This window comes from Hypanus sabinus, chromosome 6, assembly GCF_030144855.1.
Source record: "Hypanus sabinus isolate sHypSab1 chromosome 6, sHypSab1.hap1, whole genome shotgun sequence".
Classification (NCBI taxonomy): Eukaryota; Metazoa; Chordata; class Chondrichthyes; order Myliobatiformes; family Dasyatidae; genus Hypanus; species Hypanus sabinus.
Window position 1 is genome coordinate 11,095,618 of NC_082711.1, and position 13,217 is coordinate 11,108,834.

At 47.9% G+C, this 13,217-nt stretch overlaps 1 protein-coding gene across 1 annotated transcript in view; it reads left to right on the top strand.

Annotated features, from left to right (window-relative positions):
- naprt (nicotinate phosphoribosyltransferase) overlaps positions 1-12,631 on the top strand; it is a 54,644-nt gene extending 42,013 nt beyond the window's left edge. The window contains exons 12-13 of the mRNA XM_059971706.1: positions 6,522-6,629; positions 9,316-12,631. Coding sequence (XP_059827689.1) covers positions 6,522-6,629; positions 9,316-9,510 — 303 coding nt within the window. The 3' untranslated portion in view covers positions 9,511-12,631. The remainder of the gene's footprint in view (positions 1-6,521; positions 6,630-9,315) is intronic.
- Positions 12,632-13,217: the final 586 nt, after the last annotated feature.

Sequence of the window (13,217 nt, forward strand, 5' to 3'; positions counted from 1 at the left end):
CGGAGAGACCCTTCGGCAGTGGTTCCACACTTCTGAGACTCCAAGACCTCCCCAAAACCAACAGAATTCTTAGTCCAAATTGTCGCAAAAGCGCTTACCTTTTGTTTGGGTGCACCCTTAATTCTGTTAGCCTTGTGGGGGTCCCTAGAGGACTGGGAAGCGTCCCCAATCTACCGCTTCCTTTCCGCGGGTCTCTTTCCGGTCCAGCCGCGGTCGCCAATTTTGTCGTGGTTTCTCGTGCCCCACAAACGACCAGGAGACGCAGAAGATTCTTCAAGAAGGGTTAAACTTTAATTTGCAAATCAAAGCTGAGACCGTCATTGAGCTAGTCGCTGATTGCTCACCGATCTTTGGACACAGCATTTTTTATAGCAATCTCCTGGTCCAGTTGCTATAGTTGCGTATCACACGTACCACACGTAGATCTTGTCGCTATTGTTTCTACCCATTGACTTAATCATGTTCTGATCTACATCTCTTAGCTACCTCTCATTAACCCACCATTGTCTTTTACATTCTTAATATTTCATTCTCCTGCTAAATTGGGTACATGCATAGCAAATAGCAAACTCAGAACTGACCAATGTTCTAATTTACATCTCTTTAGCTACCTCTCATTAACACACCATTGTCTTCTACATTCCTAGGATTTCATTTTGGACACATGCATAGTAAGCTGACTACATAGTTTTGGTTACACAGCAAATAATGCAACTTTTATACTCCAATACCTTCTCCCCATAACCTTTGACATCCTGACTTATCAAGAAGCTGACAACCTCGACTTTAAATATGCCCAGTGACTTGGCCTCCACAGCCGTCTATGGCAATGAATTCCACAGATGCACCACCTTCTGGTTAAAGAAGTTCCTCCCGCATGTCAGTTATAAGCGGACAGCCCTCTACTCTGAGGCCGTGTCCTCTGGTCCGAGACTCCCCCACTATAGGAAACATCCTCTCCACATCCACTCTGTCTGGGCCTTACAATATTTGGTAGCTTCCACTCCTCTCATTTTTCTAAATTCCAGTGAGTACAGGCCCAGGCTACCGAGTGGTCCTCATCTGTTAACCCTTTCATTTCCAGAATGATTTTTGCGAGCCTCCTTTAGACTTTCTCCAGTGCCAGCACATTCTTTCTCAGGGAAGGGGCTCACAATACTCCCAAGTGTTGTCTGACCAATGCCTTACAAAGCCTCAACTTTACATCCTTACAGTCCTCTCAAAATGGATGATAATATTTCATTTGCCTTCCTTACCACCAAGTCAAAATGTGAGTGATTGCCCTTGCACTATTGTCTGCACTTTCTGTGTAACTGTAACACTTCATTCTGTGTTCTGCTTCTTCTGATGGAGTAGAACCAGGCCATTCAGCCCATCGAGTCTGCTCTGCCATTCCATCATGGCTGATCCTGGATCCCATTCAACCCCATACACCTGCCTTCTCACCATGTCCCTTGATGTCCCAACCAATGAGGAATCTATCAACTTGGGCTTTAAATATACCCATGGACTTGGCCTCCACCGCAGTCTGTGGCAGAGCATTCCACAGATTCACCACTCTCTGGCTAAAAAATTCCTCCGTACCTCTGACCTGAAAGGTTGCTCCTCAATTTTGAGGCCGTGCCCCCTAGTTCTGGATACCCCCACCAGAGGAAACGTCCTCTCCACATCCACCCTATCTAGTCCTTTCAATATTCGGTAGGTTTCAATGAGATCTCCCCACATTCTTCTAAATTCCAGTGAGTACAGGCCCAAAGCTGCCAAACGCTCCACATATATTAACCCCTTCATTCCCAGAATCATCCTTGTGAACCTCCTCTGGACTCTCTCCAACGACAACACATCCTTTCTGAGGTATGGGGCCTAAAACAGTCGACAATTCTCCAAGTACGGCCAGACTAGTGTCTTAGAAAGACTCAGCATTATCTCCTTGCTTTTATATTCTGTTCACCTTGAAATATACAGTATGCCAACATTACATTTACCTTCTTCACCACAGACTCAACCTGTAAATTAACCTTCTGGGAGTCTTGCACGAGGACTCCCAAGTCCCTCTGCACCTCTGATGTTTGAACCTTCTCCCCATTTAGATAACAGTCTGCACTATTGTTCCTTTTACCAAAATGCATTATCATACATTTCCCAACACTGTGTTCCAGCTGCCACTTTTTTGCCCATTCTTCCAATTTGTCTAAGTCCTGCTGCAATCACATTGCTTCCTCAGCACTCCCTACCCCTCCACCCTTCTTCATATCATCCACAAACTTTGCCACAAAGCCATCAATTCCATTATGTGAATCACTGACAAACAACGTGAAAAGCAGCAGTCACGGCAACCGACCAGAAAAGGCCCCCTTTTATTCCCACTCACTGCCTCCTGCCTGTCAGCCATTCCTCTCTCCATGGCAGTATCTTTCCTGTAACACTGTAGCATTTTATCTTGTTAAGCAGCCTCAGGTGTCGCACCTTGTCAAACACCTTCTGAAAATGAAATCCACTGCCTCTCCTTCGTCCACTCTGCTTGTTACTTCCTTGAAGAACTCGTAACAGATTTGTCAGGCAAGATTTCCCTTTACAGAAACCATGCTGACTTTGACCTATTTTATCATTACTCTCTAATATCTCGAAACTTTATCCTTAATAATCAACCCAACACTTTCCCAACCACTGGGATTAGGCTAACTGGCCTGTAATTTCCTTTCTTTTGCCTCCTTCCTTTCTTAAAGAGTGGAGTGACATTTGCAATTCTCCAGTCCTCCGGGACCATGCCAGAATCAAGTGATTCTTGAAAGATCATGACCACTGCAATCATTCTCTTCAGCAACCTCTCTCAGGACTCTGGGATGTAGTTCATCTGGTCCAGGAGGCTGATCCACCTCTCAGCATGCCTGACACTTTTTCCTTTGTAATAGCAATGACACTCACTCCTGCTCCCTGACACTCACGGACCTCTGGCACACTGCGAGTGTCTTCCACAGTGAAGACAGAGGCAAAGTAGGCTAGAGCACAATCTGCTGTAAGAAGCCATCTCGCAGGCATCCAACAAATTCCCTCTCTTGTGATTAGACACCAAACAGTTTTTTGCCAGTCCCCTTGCATATTGAAGTCCCCCATTACAATTGTGACATTACCGTTATTTCATGCCCTTTCCATCTCCCTTTGCAATCTCAACCCCACATCTTGGCCACTATTTGGAGGCCTATAATTGATTCGCATAATGGTTTTTCTACCCTTGCAGTTTCTTAACTCCACTCGTCATTCTCTGACCCTGTCACCTCGTTCTCAAGATGTAATTCCACCTCTTGCCAACAGAGCCACACCCCCGCCTATGCCTTCCTGCCTGTCCTTTCGATACAAAGTACATGCTTTGATGCTAAACTCCTAACTATGGCCTTCTTTCAGCCCCGGCTCAGTGACGCCCACATCGTCATGCCGACCAGTCTCTAATTGACCCACCAGTTCGTCTACCTAATGCTGAATGCTACACGCATTTAAATACAGCACCTTCGCTCCTGCATTCTTCACTCTTTTGAATTTTGCCTCAGTGGTACAATTAGTCTTTGCTCTGTCTGCATTTGTACCCAGTCATTGGCTTGTCCTTCCTTACGTTCATGAACGCAAACGACACCCTGTCGCTGAACAATCTCTCTTCTCCCTTCCCCCATTGGGCAGAAGCATGTACCACCAGACTCAAGGACAGCTTCCAGCGTGCTGTTATATGAGTATTGATAAAGCTTTTTACTGTGCCTTGGTAGTATAACTAGTGATCACAATGATATTTCCACCTAATCTCCCCTGCCCCAGGGGAAACAGACCAGTGTTTCACCCTCTCTACCCGGTTACATTCTTCAGTTTGCCCACCCTCCTTGAACGCCTGTCAGTGAAACCTTCGCTCTACTGTTCGGGGCACAAGGCTGCTCGCAGCAGTGGAAAATTTGTATATTACTGTCACCTGTATCGAGCTTCAGTAAAAACACTTGTTTTCCATGCCATTCTGGGGTAAGAGCCGAGGTTCGCTTGATCTAACCGCTGGGCCGAACTGGAAAGGTGGCAGGGCCCGGGCCCGGGCCTGAGACCACCAGGGTCTCTGAGCGAGGAACAACCCAGGTTTGGATGATTTAAGTGCCAGGATGTAGTGATGCCTGGTTTTGAGGCTGAGGACTTACTTTAGTGAATTTCAATTCTGATTCCTATATGCTTATTTTTATTGTTTACACGATTTGCTTCATGTCCCCGGCACATGAGGTTATGGAGAAAGTGCAGGTGCAAGGTCATAATGAGGTAGATTCCTAGGAGTGAATATCACCAATAGCCTGTCCTGGTCCAACCGTATAGAATCCACAGCCAACTCTACTCCCTCATGAGTCTAAAGGAATTCAGAACATCCTCTTTAACCCTCACCAATCTTTATTGATTCACCATAAAAAACATCCTGTCTGGATACATCCCGGCTCGGTATGGCAGCTGCTCTGCCCGACCACCAGGGACAGCAGAGAGTGGTGGACAGAGTTCAGCGTGTCGCAGGAGCCAGCCTCCCCTCCCTGGTCTCTGTCTGTACCTCTCGCTGCCTCAGTAAAGCAGCCATTGTAATCACAGACCCCACCCACCCAGACTTTCTCTCCTCTCCTCTCCCCCCTCCCATCAGGCAAGAGATACAGACGCCTGAGAGCACGCAGCACCAGGCTCAAGGACAGCTGCGAACCTGCTGTTAGAAGGCAATTGAACAGTTCCCGAGTTCGAAAAGATGAAGTCTTGATCTCACTGTCTATCTCGGCACGGCCTTGCCTGCACTGCACGCTGTACCACCTCGATGCGATCGGTCTGCCAGGCATGGAAACAAAAGCTTTTCGCTGTGACAATAATCAAACCCTTCCCATAGTGTCCAAACCCAGGTCTTCACCTGGGATCGGAGGATGAATTTCTGCCCCAGAGGGAGGTTAGAGTCGGGAACGCTCTGCCTGATGGGATGACGAGGCAGAGGCTCTGGGAATGTTGAGGGGTTTCGGTGAATGTTTCCATCTCCAAGACCTCCGAGGCTCTGGATCAAGTGCAAGCAGATGCCTGGTATGGAAGCTCCAATGCACAGGATGGAAAGAGGCTCCAGAGGCTTGTAAACTAGCCAGCTCCAGCAAAGGCCTCTTCAGAAGTGATGCCTCAAGAGGGTGACACCCATCACAAAGGACCCTCACCATCTGGGACATGCCCTCTTCCCATTCTTACTGTCAGAGAGGAGACCCATACTCTATGTTCTAGCAACGGTTTCTTCCTTCGCCATCACACTCCTGAACAGTTTGTGATCACTACCTCACTCTTCCTCTTTTGCAGTTTTTATTCTTATCTTTATTACTTACAGTAATCTTCATGTCTTGCTGTGACAAAACAACAAATTTCATGGCACATTAGCACGGGAGTGCAGAGGTTAACATAAGAACCAGGAGCGGGAGTCGGCCATCTGACCCATCATGCCTGCCCCGCCATTCAGTAAGATGATGGCTGATCTGACCATGTCACTGTTACACCTGGTGGGGCAGAGAGACATCTCTACCAAAAGAGGTGTAAGGTGCCCCTTCCCTCCGCTGGCCTGCAGATCATCCTTGAGCAGGGTGGATTATCTGCTTAACACCCGATCAGGGTCACGTGAAGCCATGGGAGCAGGTGGTGGATGGTTGTTTGAGCAACTGGTGCAGGTCACAAGTCCTGGTTATGTGGCCGCTGATGCCAGGCCAACAGTTTCTGAAGACTATTGATAATGCTTGGGGTCACCCAGAAGAAGGCAATGGCAAACTGCATAGAAAAATTTCCCAAGAGCAATCATGGTCAAAGACAGCCATCACCCACGTCATACGACACAGCACATAATGAACGGATGAATGACATCTGCAGTCATCTGGGTTCAATTCCCATTATTGTCTGTATGTTCTCCCTGTTACCGTGTGGGTTTCCTCCCGCATTCCAAAGACGTGCGGGGAAGTAGGTTAATTGGTTACGAGGGTGTAACTGAGCAGTAGGGGCTCATTAGACAGATGGGCCTGTTACCACGCTGAATCAGTGATGATTCTGATTGAATGGGATTAGTATGGATGGGCTGGCAGGGACAGAGTGGGCCGAAGGGCCCGTTCTGCTGGACAACTCTCAGTTGCAGGGAATGTGGGAGTAGAGGAGAATATAGGACCAGAGGACACAGCCTCAGAATAGAGGGACGTCCATTTAGAACAGAGGTGAGGAGGAATTTCTTTAGCCAGAGGGTGGTGAATCTGGGGAATTCATTGCCACAGACAGCTGTGGAGGCCAGGTCATTGGGTATTTTTAAAGTGGAGGTTGACAGGCTCTTGATTAGTCAGGGCATCAAAGGTTATGGGGAGAAGGCGGGAGAATGGGGTTGTGAGGGATAATAAATCAGCCATGATGGAATGGTGGAGCAGACTTGATGGTCTGAATGGCCTAATTCTGCTCCTATGGTCTTAGAAGGCAGGATGGAACCGATGCCTCCAGTTCTAACTCTGCATCCCTTTTGGTTTCAGATGTCCAGGGATGCACCCAGCACGACGGAGATCAGGAGCTATGCCCAGGTCTCATTGAACAAGCTCCCTGCTCAGCACAAATGCCTCGTGGAGCCAGTCCCGTACCAGGTAGGAGACCAGATTCGGGGTTCTGGGTTGGCTTAGTGAAGCGTTTCCTTGTAGAATTGAATGAGAAGGATTAGTTTTATTTATCAGAAGTACATCAAAACATACAGTGAAGTAGGTAATTTCTGTCAAATCAATCCAGCGATGTTTTAAGATTAAGATAAAGATTAGACTTATTTGTCACGTGTATCCAAACATCAAGACACAGGGGAAATATTTCCGTCAAAGACCAGCGCAGTCCAAGGATGTGCTGGTGGCAGTCTGCAAGTGTCTGGACACCATAACGTATCCACAACTCACTAACTGTAACCCGTACGTCTTTAGAATTTGGGAGGAAACCAGAGCACCCGGAGGAAACACACAAGGCGGGGAGAACAAGCAAGCTCCTTACCGACGGCAGCGGGAATCGAACCTCAGTCACTGTTTGCTGATTGCGCTAACTGCCATGCCACCAGATTTACACAAATGTCACCAGGACTCGAGGGCCTGAGTCTTAGGGAGAGGTTGGGCAGGCTGGGACTTTGTTCTTAGAAGGTGGGGAACTTACAGAGATGTATGAAGTCAAAATGGTTTAATAGCTCCATTTAATATCAGAGAACGTATACAACCTGTAACTGTTACTCTTCACAGACATCCAGGAAGCAGGAAGCCCCAGAGACTGAATCAGAACCCCAAAGCCCCCCTCCTCCTCCCCCTCCCACACAGAAGCATCCGCCCTCCCCCTACCCTTAATTGTGCCATCGACCCCCCCCCCCCCCCAGTGCAAGCAATAGCAAAATCCGCATTCAGACCTCGATCCTGAGCCCATCAAAAGCTACAGGCCGTAACCCAGCACCTGGGTATCTCATAATGGGCTTGCGTAGGGTAATGCACACAGACCTCCTCACCAGGGAAAGGGAACCAAGAATCCGACGGGAAAGATTTAAAACGGACCCAGGGAGCAACTTTTCCGTTCATATATGGAGTGAGCTGCCAGAAGAAGTGGTTGGGGGACAGGTATATTAACACCATTGAAAAGCTACTATGATAGGAAGTGTTTAGAGAGATATGGGCCGAACACAGGCAAATGGGACCAGTTTGAGATGGGAAATGAAATGAATTTACTCTATTTCTAGTCATTTGTAATAAATAGTATGTACAACAGGACAGTGAACATGACACAGAAATACAATTGTATCAGCATGAATTAATCAGTCTGATGGCCCGGTGGAAGATGCTGTCCCGGAGCCTGTTGGTCCTGGCTTTTATGCTGCGGTACCGTTTCCCGGATGGTAGCAGCTGGAACAGTTTGTGGTAGGGGTGACTCGGGTCCCCAATGATCCTTTGGGCCCTTTTCGCACACCTGTCTCTGTAAATGTCCTGAATAGTGGGAAATTCACATCTACAGATGCGCTGGGCTGTCCGCACCACTCTCTGCAGAGTCCTGCGATTAAGGGAGGTACAGTTCCCATACCAGGCAGTGATGCAGCCAGTCAGAGTGATTTCAATTGTGCCCCTGTAGAAATTCCTTAGGATTTGGGGACTCATGCCAAACTTCTTCAACTGTCTGGGGTGAAAGAGGTGCTGTTGTACCTTTTTCACCACACAGCTGGTGTGTACAGACCACGTGAGATCCTCGGTGATGTGGATGCTGAGGAACTTAAAGCTGTTCACCCTCTCAACCCCAGATCCATTGATGTCAATAGGGGTGAGCCTGTCTCCATTCCTCCTGTAGTCCACAACCAGCTCCTTTGTTTTTGCGACATTGAGGGAGAGGTTGTTTTCTCGACACCACTGTGTCAGGGTAATGACTTCTTCCCTGTAGGCTGCCTCGTTATTATTTGAGATTAGGCCAACCAGTGTAGTATCGTCAGCAAATTTAATTAGCCAGATTAGAGCTGGGGTGGTGACACAGTCATGGGTATACAGGAAAGGTCTTAGGACACACCCCTGAGGGTACCTGTGTGGAGGGACAGAGGGGCAGAGGTGAGGGAGCCCACTCTTACCACTTGCTGGCAATCTGACAGGGAGTCCAGGATCCAGCTGCACAAGGCAGGGTCAAGGCCGAGGTCTCTGAGCTTCTTGTTGAGCCTGGAGGGAATTCTCACATAAGCATCCTTCTTCTCCAGATGTGTAAGGATGGTGTGTAGAGCTGTGGCTATTGCGTCATCTGTCAGTCGGACAGGGACAGATCTCTAATACTAGAGAGCTTGCACTTAAGTTGAGGGTGGAAAGTTGAAAGGAGCTGTGCGGGATAAGTCTTTCCACAGAGAGGAGATGCAACCTCATTTTCTTGCTTTCTCGCTGTAACCTTCAACCCGCTTAAAGACCGATCAGCCTCTGCCTTAAATACCCCCGATCACTTGACCACGTCTGTCCGTGGCAATGAATTCCACAGATTCACCGCCCTCTGGCTAAAGAAATTCCTCCTCATCTCCTCAAGGGACTTCCCTTCATTCTGAGGCTGTGACCCCCGATCTGTGACTCTGCTATTGAGGGAGACATCCTCTCCATGTCTGCTGTACCCTGGCTGTTCAGTATCTTATGGTTTCAGTGAGACCCAACCACTGCCTCTTCCCCGTCGGTTTCACTTCCATTTAGGACCTCCTGCCGCCCTATTGGAGACAGAGATTTGCAAAGTTGCGGCTTCTCCTCTCCACCTGACTTGGCGGCTATTTAAACGCAGGGCTTTGTTCATCTCTTCCTGCAGGTTGCCATCTCCAGGAAGCTTCACCAGCTGCTGAGCGAGCTGGCCCAGGAGAGGGTCTCGGTCCCCGTGGAGCCCCGCTGCACAGAGTCAAGTTCGGTTCCACGAGGATACGAAACCAGATGCGTTCAGAGCCTTAGCCCCAGTCCCCTGGGGAAGGGAATCATCGCCTCACTTGTTCCGGGTTCTCAGACATAGACCAAGGGGCTCGACCTCCCCCCTGCCACTGCCCATGGGGTTGGCGATGGTGGGTGTCACGTGACTTCCTGAACCCATAGCTGCCCCACCCCCTGCTCCCCTATTGGTCAGCAGTGCAGCCAATGGGAGAGCAACCAAGCAATTTCACCTGCAGTGGTTGATCCTAAATTGTCGGTTTGCTCGAGTTATACAGCAGGGGAACTGGCCTTTCAGCCCATCTGATTCGTGCCAACCAGTAAGCCCCATCCAAACTAGACCCATTTCGCCATGTTTAACACCTAACTGTTTCACCCTTTCTAATTCGTATACCTGTCCAACTGTCTGTTAAAAGTTGTTACACATAAAACAGTACTGGCCTCTCGGCCCACCGCCTTCTTAACTACTGCAAAACCAATCCGATACTTCATTTCCACAGAGCTCTCCATTTTCCCTCCATCCGTCTGCCTACCTAATAGTCTTTTAACTGCCCCTAACGAGTCTGCCTCTACCAGCACCCCTGTACCACGCACCCACCACTCTCTCCACCGATCTTGTCCTCACACATTCGTGGGCTTGTCCAGGTACTGTCTCTGCCTCCTCAGGCAATGGCCACTGAGTCAGTCACTCCAAGCCTCCTTCCTCGCCCCTTAACCCTCTAATTATCAGAGACTGGAAGGGCATTTAATGGTGACTCCCCCTCAGATTGTCATCTGACCTGCTCCTGTGACAGGTCGTCGCCTGTGTGACACCTCCATGGCTCGCCCATTCCGCCCTGGTCCAACCTGGTAGGCCCTGTGCCCACCTGCTGTGCATGTGGCCTGTTTACAAAACTAAGTTATTAATAAAAACACTGGAGACGGGAACTAAGTTTCATGGTTCTTTACTGGTAGAGTCCAAACTTTGACACACACATACATGCCTAATAGCGCATGCAACGACGTGTTACCAAAACATAAAGTAGTCCCTTATTATAATGTAGGCCATAAGTACACCACCTATTATGCCCTCTGGCCTCCATTCCACCTCGTTCTGACCTGGTAGGCCCCTGTGCCCACCCATTATGCCCCCTGGCTTCCATTATGCCTCTTGCCTGCCCATTCCCTTGTACACTGACCATTTGGTAATGAACTTGTTATAAACAAGTTATAATGCACTTATTATAAACTCCTCTGGTATCCATCCCAGTACACTCGTTCAAGTTCAAGTTTAATTGTCATTTCAACCACACACCAATGCCCTTGTGTTGGTGCACCATGCACCTGTGGAAGTTGTGGCAAAGCAAAGGCTATGGTAATATCCAGGCAAGGATTGCTTACGGAGAGTGTGCAGACACCCCAGACAAGGGAGGTCCACTCACCCCCTGCTTAGCACTGAGGATGTATTCCTCGGAGATGACGCTGTGTAACTCAGCACTATGGAGAGTCATTATAACATTACATAAATGAACATGTGTGCCTGATTTTAAAAAAATCCAAATCACCCCTCTTTGCCTTATCGCTTCACTCCCGGTCAGGGTCATTATCGATGAACTGGTCCATTTGTGTGATCGTGATGATGCTGGTGCTGAGTTCTGTGGTGAGGTTTCTTGCTGGTGTTTCCTCTTCTCCATCTGTGTCCTCAGATTGACCCAGGCGGTGTCAATCTCTGCCAATTCTCGAAGCTCTTCAATATTAACTGGTAACTTTGAGGTAATTGCTGCAGAAGCTTTTGTCTTGTCTGCATTTCTTTTTAAAATGATTCTGATCATCGACGTAGCCAATTTCAAAGAGGCGCTAACATCAACTCGACACTCACCAGCTTCCAAACGCCATATCACCTTGCAGTTTCACATCCATACTAATGCCTTTCCCAGACATCTTCGATGTCCTTTATAGCTGTGAAGCTTGGGTAGCCTAAAACCGTCACATCAAGTCCTTGGAGTGCTTCCACATCAGCTGCCTCCAGCGCATCCTGGGAATTACCCGGCGTGAGCGGACGCCTCACACTGAAATACTTGTGAAGACCAACTGCAGAAGTATTGGGGCCAAGTTCACCCAGCGTCAGCTGCAGTGGCTGGGGCAGGTGATAAGGATGCCCCCATGTCGGCTACCCCACAGAGTGTTATACGGCCAGCTACGTCATGGTCGACGCTCAGCTGGAGGGCCGAAGAAGCGCTATAGGGATCAGCTGAAGAAAGATTTAAAGAAGTGCGAGATCAGACCTGAGGACCTGGAGGATGTTGCTGCCGACCGTAACACTTGGCGACCCCTGTGTAGGGACGGGGTTCGTATTCTGGAGATGGAAAGAACAACCAGAAGACAGCAGAAGAGAGCCGGGAGAAATGCAGCCACGGTTGCCATCACTACCACATGTACACGTCCCACCTGCAATAGAGCTTGTGGGTCCAGGATGGACTGTATAGTCATCAAAGATCTCCCAGTTAAAGGAGTGGATGCTGTCATCGGATTTTGATGGACAGCCGGAGAAGATGTGCAACCCTCACTGCAAGTTACAGGCCTTTTTCCAGACTTAAAGTTGAAAAAAATGGAATAAATTGTTGAGGGATTAAGAACATGTACACACGCAGGGGGAGGCTGAGCGTGAAATAACACGTGATTGGCTGTGATGGCTCAGAGCATATGTAAAGCTCTCTCATTGGCTGATTGAATGTTTACTGTAATAGCAGCTGTTAAGTGTTGTTTATAATGATTTTTGTCATTTAAAAAAATTTCAATAAAGAATTGAATAACCGTGTTGTAACAAATCAGAACTATGCAGGGTCTGAGTGTATTTGGAGGACATAGCTTCCCTTTGCTGAGCAAGAGATTGGAGCCATTTGGCATACTGTGACAAGATGAGGATGAACAAGAAATGGGGGCAGGAGTCGGCCATCCAGCCCCACGAGCCTGATCGTGGCTGATCTCCACCTACCTGCCTGTAATCAAACAACTGGGGGACGATTACTAACCTCAAAGTATTATTGATAACTTGTAGTTTTTATTAACTTTTAACGCCTGTATTTGAATGGCGATTGATGATACAAATAAGGAATTTGAACATATACACTTTATCAAATGATCAATACCCATAAATGCTGGTCACTTCTGTATAAAGGTGGTGGTCTCTTGGTGAGAGGCCAGGCTCTTCTCCTTGTGCACAAGTAAATAAAGTGTGACTGAGGGATGACTGTGAATTCATCGGCCGCAACATTTAACGATTAGAAAGAATTATATAAAAATAAGAGGTTAAAGTACGGTTATGGAATAAAATGTGTATAAATACATAAATGACAGCATTATTTACAGTGTCAGCACTAGAAAAAGTGGTTGAAGTGTTTACGTGCGATCACGAGGTAACAGATAGAGGAAGGTGAGGGTGGAAACAAGAATGGTGAATTAGGTTATCTGCCTGGGGAAAGAAACTTCTTAAAATAGCATGAAGTTTTTATTTTAATAGGCCTTTAGAGTCATAGAACATTATAGCACAGAAACAGGACCTTTGACCCATTAAACTACTCAGTCCCATCAACCTGCATCCAGTCTATAGCCCTCCATAACCCTCCCATCCAAACTTACTGTAAATTGACCCCCACACCCACCTTTATCAAATCTCCCCTCGATCTATGTTCTCTGCCATGAGGATTTATGCACCCTCATTTACCTCAAGACAGCAATCATGTCTCCCTCTGTAATCCGTGCAGGGTCAACGCCCTCGCTGCTGCTTTGCTTCATTTCTACAGACTCTGTCCA